This window comes from Amblyomma maculatum, chromosome 4 (genome assembly GCF_055883805.1).
Source record: "Amblyomma maculatum isolate TAMU_Amacu chromosome 4, ASM5588380v1, whole genome shotgun sequence".
Taxonomy (NCBI): Eukaryota; Metazoa; Arthropoda; class Arachnida; order Ixodida; family Ixodidae; genus Amblyomma; species Amblyomma maculatum.
In genome coordinates this window covers 131039875-131049185 of record NC_139347.1, presented here as the reverse complement: position 1 = coordinate 131049185, position 9311 = coordinate 131039875, and the positions used below count along the sequence as shown (strand labels likewise).

The 9311-nt window shown below is 45.6% G+C and overlaps 1 protein-coding gene across 1 annotated transcript in view; it reads right to left on the bottom strand.

Moving 5' to 3' along the window:
* LOC146192595 (uncharacterized) overlaps positions 1-9311 on the bottom strand; it is a 115185-nt gene that overhangs the window by 47600 nt on the left and 58274 nt on the right. Inside the window, exon 5 of the mRNA XM_084602495.1 lies at positions 4869-4994. Within this exon, the coding sequence (XP_084458621.1) occupies positions 4869-4994 (126 nt within the window). The remainder of the gene's footprint in view (positions 1-4868; positions 4995-9311) is intronic.

Here is a 9311-nt window from a genome sequence, read left to right as displayed (position 1 = left end):
GCGTGGATTGCTGTTTTAGAGCTTGCTTCTATTAACAAGCCTCTAGGCGCAATCTACTCTCAAATAGCGCATTTATACGATCGCATTAAAGGTGTCGTTCTCCAGAGAATGCGGCACCGGCGTTGTGAACGAATAATCATAAGCTTGCCTCTGGCAGGTGGTAGTTGGCAAGTGACACAGCAGGCCACTAGTTGGTCGGAGTGTTCTGTGACGTCACGACAGTGTCTGACGTCGCCCAAGTATTTTTCGAGAAAATGTACGCATTACTTCAAGAGCACGTCAGCCTGCACGAGAAGCTGAGATAACTTGAAAAAACACAGCTGATCAAGCGCCTAGACGCTATCGGAGTAGGTCTGACATCGCAACACGCGTTGAACCTGAAAGAGATGTTCGCCTGTGTGGCCAAACCTCTGGGGATCACGTTTTTCACAAAGGATGCTAAAAAGAGTTCTCAGTTGCAGCTGAGATCAACTTTTCACAAAAAAAAATTGCGCATCCAAATAAGGTGGCGAGTATGCACGTGCTTTGTTAAGTAAATATTGGGCTTCTAAAGCGCGTCTTTTTTTTTTCTGTTTAAAGTACTGACTCTATATTCACTGAATCCAAAAGACTGCCTTGATCATACCTGCAAAACCATTTCGCTTTGATGCAACCGGATCATCCCTCTTCTTGTTGCGGTAGTTTTTCTCGAGCATGTCAGGCAAAGGGAGCAAGTCGAGCAAGAGTACTGTTTCATGTACTCCAGTTTTTGCTCAGTCCACTCGTATTAAAAATTACTGTTATTACCACAAATGCTGAATTGTGTATCTATCAATCCGTACGCGGGAAGACTGCCGCGATAGCTAAAGTATAGAGCTGCGTAAATGGTAACTTGTGCAAAACTTTCAACCAGCTGTGTTTTAAAATAACCTAAAACTTCTGAATCGACATTTTATTACTGAACCGAACAATAATGTTATTTTACATAGTTATTGTACATAGTTATCCGATTTAAGGCTAATTGAAAGCTGGTGCACATTGTGGTTGATGAAACTTAATACTAGGAAGTGCAGCTATATGAAAATTTCAAGGAAGCGCTCGAACTTGACTTACCCTAACTGTTTGTTTCCTCGAGAGTTATCTCACGTAGAATTTTATCGTTACCTTGGCATCACTATTAAGAGCAAACTCACTTGGGCAGACCGTATCACAAAAATCGCGGCCGACGCTTCACGTACACTGGTTTTATTAGACGATCACTTTCTACTTCCCCTCCTAACATACGAAAATTGGCATATGAAATATTTGTTCGCAGTAAGCTTGAATATGCATCCGCAATTAGGGGTCCCCATCTGTCCTATACCTAATTAACATGCTTGAATCCATTCAGAACCATGCAGCCCGCTTGATGACGCCCACCTACGATTTTCATGCCGGCGTAAGCTCAATCAAATCATCACCTGGCCTCACTTCTTTAACTCTCGGATGCGAAGTTGCGCGCCTGTGTTCATTTCATAAGTTATATTTCAATTTCTCCTACCTCCGTGGTTCCCTATTAACTCCTCCCATTCGTACATCACGCCGCCTGCTTAATTCCAATAGCGTCCAAAGACTTCATGGTTCCACTAACGCTTTTAGTAAGTCTTTCTTCCCGACCGCAACTGAAGAATGGAACCTACTGCCCGAACCAATCACTAATGAGACAGATGCGACTAGGTTTAGGGCAATGTTGTTAAATTACTTTCTGGACTGACATGTTATTTTCGCTTCAATTTATGTGCATGTAATTTTTTTTTTCTATATTGACCTTTTCTGTTGCCCACTGTGTTCCCACCCTGCTGCCCGAACCTCTCGCCAATGAATGTGATGCTCCTGGTACTAAGGCGATGTTTATAACCCTTGTTCATGACTAGAGCGTTCTTTGCTTCTTTTTATGTTTTGTGTTATCTTTTATTTATATTGGCCTTTGGTGTGCACCTATCTTTGCTTACGCTCCCCCCATATGTAATACCCCAACAGGGGCTCTTAAGGATCAATAAATGATGAGCTGCACAAACTAACTTCGTAAAACGCAACGTTACAGAGTAGGCAACGTCGCTATCCGCAACGCCCAGTTTGGTTTCAATGCGTTACGACACCCATCTCTTTAGCAGCTCGGTTCCCTTCAGCTAGGTTTTTCCAACTGCGGCAAATCGGACTTAAGGAGCTGTCAAGCCCCTCATAAGAAGTACATGGTGGCGCAGTGGTTACGGCGCTTGACTACTGTTCTCAAGGACGCCGGATCGCATCCCGGCCTCGGCGGCCGCTTTTCGGTGGAGTCGAAAAGCAATGCTCCCGTGTGCTGTGCGATGTCAGTGTACGTTAAACAACCCCAGGTGGCCGAAATTTCTGGAGTCCTCCACTACCGCGTCTCTTATAACCCGAGTCGCTTTGGGACGTTAAACCTCACAAACCAAACCAAACTACATTTCAGACACCATGTAAAGTAAAAAAAATTCGTTTGGTTTGGTTTGTAGGGTTTAACGTCCTAAAGTGATTCAAGCTATGAGATACGCTCAGAAAGTTCGAATTTACGAACTAATGTAATAATAATAATTGGTTCACACGAAGGGAAAGGCGCAGTATCTGTCACACATGCTCTGTGGACACCTGAACCGCGCGGTAAGGGAAGGGAGCAAGTTGGGAATGAAGGTGGAAACAGAAAAAGGAGCCGTAGTGGAGGGCTGCGGAGTAATTTCGACCACCTGGGGATATTTAACGTGCGCTGACATCGCACAGCACACGGACGCCACTTCGTTTCGCCTCCATCGAAACGCAGCCGCCGCGGTCGGGTTTGAACTCGGGAACTCCGGCACAGCAGTTGAAATATAAAAAGCCTCCGCGATTTTTTGCTGAAATCGTTCGTTATGGGTTGATAATATTTCCGCTTGCTCATAAAAGGCTATATTTCAAGACAAGGGAATACGTGCATAAGTGCACCGTCGATTTCTTTATCACAAAAGAACTGGCACAAGTAGACCACACATGTAAAAAATCTCTTCCGTCGATTCCTTCTTTTTGGTAATTGTTCGCTATTGCATGATGCAGTTCCTTGCTTTTGCACCTTATCTAAGTTACCAAGCACCCCTACCATGCCCTACTCTTTTCTTGGTGCTATCACGTTTGTTACCTTCTGTTTTTAGTTTCATGAGATGGGTATTTATTTCGTGGTTTTCAATAAAAGTTTTAGTTGCGGAAAAGCGCTCGTGTTGTGTCCTACTACTCATTGTGTTGGGTGCGATTCAATTTAAAGAAATATTGCGATATTATTATTATTACCCCTTTAATGGGTACCTCCTCGTCAATGTTGATTTCATTTAGGCCCTACCGTATTACTAAAATTTTATGTTTCTCAGATTACTTTCAACCGACGGAGAAGACACCGACTTTTCCGTCTTACAAGCTACTTAACGCTGTCGAGTTAAAGCTGGCTAAAGTAGGCACCAGCCTAATTAAACAGGCGGCAGCAGCGGCTGGTTCCCACTGACGCTTTCTATGGCTTCGCAGACGCTCGCTCCTGCTCGGCCCTCCTAGTGCGGACTTCGTCAGACACGGCAGTCCCAAAATTCCAGGGTCCCCCATCGATACTTCGTCGCCGGCGCCGCTCTCGTCGTCCGCCGCACCCAGCTCATACTACGTCGACGGTCGGCTTCTCACTCGGCGACGAAGACTACCATGGTCTTGTCAACTCCGCTGTCGAGCCTCCCATCGCGATGCCCGGGCGCCGGCTCCACAGTACCCATATCACAGCGGTGCGGTAACTGTTGCGTAAGACACGCGCGACGGTTTTCAGGTTCGTCGTTTTGTTTGTCCGCCTCCCGGATGCGAAATCTTCGCTGAGCTCACTGTCGCCGACCGATTTCACTTCTGAGCTTCCGCTCCTTGTCTGAGTGATGAAAACATTAAGACACGAACCTACCAGCCGGATAGCAAGGCCGGAGGGCAATAATATGTAATCTCCTGTTAGCGATAACGTATCTATCATTAGGATAAAGCAGCGCCGATAGCGATATATAGAGGAGAGCGATTAAGAAAAGCGCTGCGTTTTAGTTTTGCTTTCAAATAAAAGCGTTCGCATCTCCAAACAAGCCTCGCAACCTTGAAAAACAACGACCGCGCCTCTGACAGGTGGTACAAATCTTAGGGCCCTTGCACTCCTGCTAAGGGAATCAGAGCCTCTCAAAACATTGCCCGTAGGCTTCTGGCACACTGTAGTTTGCAGATCACTGATTGGCGTGCAGTTTTTGCGACGGCGCACGATCAGATGGCATGAACGAGTTGGAAGATGCAGCCAACTCTTACTACAGGTGTTGGCATACATATGAAATGATGAGATGTGAATAAACACATCGGATCCAGCCCTGTTTGAAGCATTTAGCCTCGCAAAATCAAGAGCAGGTCTCTGGCAGATGGACAGTGGCATAGATGGACACTGATGGACGAAGGATTTTTAAAAGAAACTACCAAAATACAATGAATGATTTAGAAACGCACACTGCATAATGTCTCCGTTACTTTTTACAAGGGCAATAACATAATTATGCAGCACGTGCGCTACAAAACACTAGCGCCTACACGTATATGTTGCGCCCCAATCTCAGATTGCCTTTGATTTTTTTTCTTACCTCTCTGTCGGCGAAAGCACCCCCAACCAACCCCCCAACCATTTTCTCTCCATAACTTTTCCTTCTTTCCCTGATCGCCAGCTATCTCCGTTGGCTCATCTTTCGTTTCTGGTCGCTTCGATCATAGGCCTAGGACGGACTGCAGCCAAGCGAAGGTTCAGGGTGTCTCCGTACTACGGTTTAGGCTGTAAACATAACACGGGGCACGAAGGCGGATGGCCTCACCCAGGAGCGACGTGCGAGTTTGGTGCCAGGAGGACGAGTGAGTCTATCTGTGGGCCAGGCTCTTCCTCCGTGAGCAGCCTCAGGCTGGGATACATAGATGCACTGTGGGCGATGAGCGTATGGATCCTGCACAGCATACGCCAAAATTTGGAATGCTGAAAAGCGCAAAATAAATAAGGAGTAATACTAGTTTTATGACAAAGGCATACGTAGTATGCTGAGGTGCTCTGGGTTGACGTCCCAGAAATGCACATATATATGGGCTGTCTGGGACATGTCGGAGTCAAACTCTGGATTACGTTAGACCATTTAATGTTTCCTCTTGCGTACCGATATCATAAACAATGGCACATGAGTTGGGAAATTCCCCCAGATTTGGATTTTGTGGCCTTCAAGCCATCAGCCAAGCGCCTAGTAACAATTGAGCCACTGAGGCGGCTAGAAGAGGCTGACATATAACCAAGCAAAGAAACAATTTTATCAAATATACAAAATATACAACGAAACTATATATATATATATATATATATATAAACGCTGTACCAATATCAAAATGAAACAGCATAAAACAAATACTAGACCCATTTAAAAAACAACTGCACCAATTATGAGAGCCGTCGAGCAACACTTTTACCAGTAAAATCTCGCCGGTTCGCCCAGGAGTTCAGGTTAAAACCTAGATAATTCGTCGATGAGCTCAATCCAATTTCACTCTACTCACAGCGATAATACGGCAGACTCGTTAAGTGAACATGAAGAGGGAATGAAAATAAGTTCATTTTATCGCAGGTGCGTCTATCCTATAGTGTGTTTATCCTATCGAAAGCGCTCAGTTGGATGCTCCCGACTACTCGACTAGTGAAGAGGTTGCAACAGCCTTGCGTGGTCGCCAGTAGGGAGTGCGGTAGAAGCAGAGAATATACGATGATATAGGGGTGCAAGTTGCTAATTTAAAAGCAATGCGAAGAAAACGTGAAGCACGCACGGAAGCGAAAGTATATACTTGCTTATGGTAGAGTACAATAGCCTGTCAGTTCCTTATAATTCCTTCTCCTTTAAACAGTACCGTGCGCAAGCACGCGATTTGTGTTTAAGGCGAAAGTTCGTCTCCAGCAATGGGCACACACAACAATCCGTCTTAAGCCGAATTTTAGAGCATTAGTCCACTGTGTTCATTTGCGAGTTTCACTTTATTCCTACATGGTCTTTGCGTTATTGCTGGGCTCCCGTATCCCTTGGCCTCAGATATAATGAACACGTGACGTCGGTTATAGCGAAAGTGCACGTGGCCTCGGATATAACGAACATGTGACATCGGCTGTAACGAGGATGCATGTATATCACATGTCTCGGATATGCTGAACACGCAATCTCGGTTATAATGAAGATGCATGCATACCACACGTAATCAGCCAGATTATACCCACTGTGAGGCAAAGGCCTCTCCCATATTACTCCAACTAACCTGCAGTCTTGTGCTAGCTGCATCCATTTGCCCCCGCAAACTTAACCTCATCAGCCCACCTAACTTTCTTCCACCCCCTGCTACGCTATCCTTTTCTTGGAATCCAATTTGTTACCCTTAGAGATCATCGGTTATCCTCTCTTCGCACTATATGCGCTGTCCAGGGCATGGCATGTAATGCATACCATGTGATCTCGTATATAGCGAGTACGTGACATCAGATAAGGATGATGCATGCACACGACGTGATCTCGTGTACAACGAACACCTAACCTCGGTTATAACGAAGATGTAGCTTACATGGTCAAGCACTGATTATTCGATGCTTTTTGTGACTTAGCGAAATCGCATTTCAGCAAGTTGGGAGGTACTGTCAAATCGGGGTGCCCATTTTTGAGATGAGAAGGAGGAATAATCAAACTTCCAGTGCTCTTGTATGCAGAGTCAGGCAAGATACTCCTAGGCCTCACGAGAACGTTTATGCCGCTTGGTTAAAGCCAGCGTTTATACGTCGGGTGGCAGCCTACGCTATCGCGTCATACCCTTAAAGACGGAGTTCAAGGCTCCTACGAAAGAATATGCACGCATACCACGTGATTTCGGATATAACAAACACGAAATTCCTCATTTATAATAACGATGCATGCATGCTACCTGACTTCGAATAAAACGAACATTTGACGTGAGTTATAAGGAGGATGTATGCACCTTCGCTACAAACGAGAGCAACTAAGCTCGATATGCACGTTCGGCAGCGTCGAATTGCTCAATTTTTTTACATCGAACCTTATAAAAACCGACCAAATTACCTCACACTGTTCAACTTTATCCTTGTTACATCGATCCTAAAAGATTACAAGCCTATTTTCCGTTCAAGACAATAAAAATTGCGGCATAATTTCTAAATCACTAAATTTGTTAATTAAGGCATCTACTTTCCAGTCAAGAGACATCATAGCTTCTGAAGCTGTACACAGTTGCACTAAACTCATTTAACGAAATTTCACAAGAAACAGCAGCGAGTAGCTGATAGCCAGAGCTGTGATTTAATGCATCATAAATGTGCCTAATCTCTACATACAGACTCCTGCATGAAGCGTCAATTGCATAAATAAAAGCATAAGGACACACGACCTCAATATGCACGACCTCAGCACCCGGTTCGCGCCTCACGGAGAGAGCTTCGATCTGTCTGGTCATCTCTTCCTTTCCAGCTGAGGTACTTTTTGTCTTCAAATCAGGGCTCCTTGTAAAAATGCCTTACTGAGCCAGCGGTCCAGTGGATACCGTCAAAACTCTGCAAAACTCTGTGAGATATCTCACCTGTCGCGTGTCATCTGTCAACTTGGTTACTAACTTATGGATCGGTAGGGATGTTTCTATCACAAGGTAAGCGACCTGGCCTAGCGCTGATTGGTAGGCGAGTTGTATGACGTCACCAGATCACGTGTCTCATATCACCCAATTGATGATTTACGTGAAACACGCCGGCTTTTGCTCAGAATGTTTACTCTAATGCTATCGCATCAAGAATTGAAGCTCTGCCTATACTTATTCCGCTTGAGCGTAAAGTACTGAAGGTGGAGCTCCAGTACTTCATACTGAAACTGCATTTAAGAGCATGACACGACATCGTTAATGGCTTCCATCTGCGGCTCCTCTTGCTTCTCTTTCACGTACATGTGCTTACTGCTACTATCTTCTTTACAAATCCTACAATCCCTCGTCCATTACCTCACACATACTGGTTACCACACAGCCGTAAACTGAAAATCCAGCGGCCAAAGCTATAAAGCCCCGCTTTCATCAAGCCATACTAACGAGTCTGTACAGCCTAGGGTGTCTGATTTTAAATACAAGAATCCCGACGAGTTCGACTGCCATCTCAAAGAAGCTACCCGGGTTGGCAGATTTGCAGTCTCCGCTTTCATGTGGTTTCATGACGTCACACACCCGCTGACCAATTAGCGCCCAGCTATGTCACGTGCCATCCAGGAGCTGTCACATGCATGCGCGTGATTCTTCGCTGACAAGGCCGCTGCCGACAACACCGGATTTTCTGTAGAACGGGGTCTTAACGCTGTCGTGTTGAAAGAAAAAAAATTAGCTGTGGTTTATCTTGTGGTAAAACCTGCAGTTACGCGAGAGCTATCTGCATGGCTACGCTTACGTTCGGGCTGAAAGTAAAGACATGATTTTTGCGCATAGTAGTTTACTCTATGGTATCCGCATTATTTATGCCATAGGGGGCACTTTTGACCGTCAAAGTGCGATGAGACAAAAGCGTCTGTTGCGCAGTGGTCCGAAGCCCTCCACTACTGCACCTCTTTCTCTGTTTTCATTCCCACCTTCGTGATGACGCAATAGCTCGACTAAAGCCCCGCTTTAACCGAGCCGTATGAACGTGCCTGCGTAGCCTAGCAATAATGTGTGAATGCAAGGGTTTTGGCAGGCCGATTGTGATATCACCTTCCCATATGAAAGGAGAGGCAGCTCCTGCCAACTCTTCTTCTTCTTCTAGCGGTTGCTAGGAAACGGCTCAAGGTCAGTGCAACCAAGGCCAAGGCGCTACCATTACGAAAGTGCAATCAAGGCGAAAAGGCGAAAAGGCGAAAAGGCGAAGGGGCTGGCATAGTGTAGCTCTCGCTACAAACCTTGGCAGGCATTGCCTATCACTGGAAAGGGGAGAATTTGAGATGCAATCTGACGCAACAGTTCTGTAAGTCATTGAATTTGCCCTCAATAATTACTCTGGTACGTTTTCTTTAAGCCCAGGCTGCACACACGCGACAGAATTTTTCCTGAAAATAAAGACAAGACGAGGCGGGCAGAGAGTGGCTGTGGGTGAGTGGGTGGGTGAGTGAGTGGACGGGTGGGTTGGTGGCCCCAAAGCTGCGGTTAGGGTGGAGAGGTGGTTGGAGGCCGGTATATCTGAAGGACAGCTAGCTTGCCCACTGCGTCTTTCAATTCAATTTATC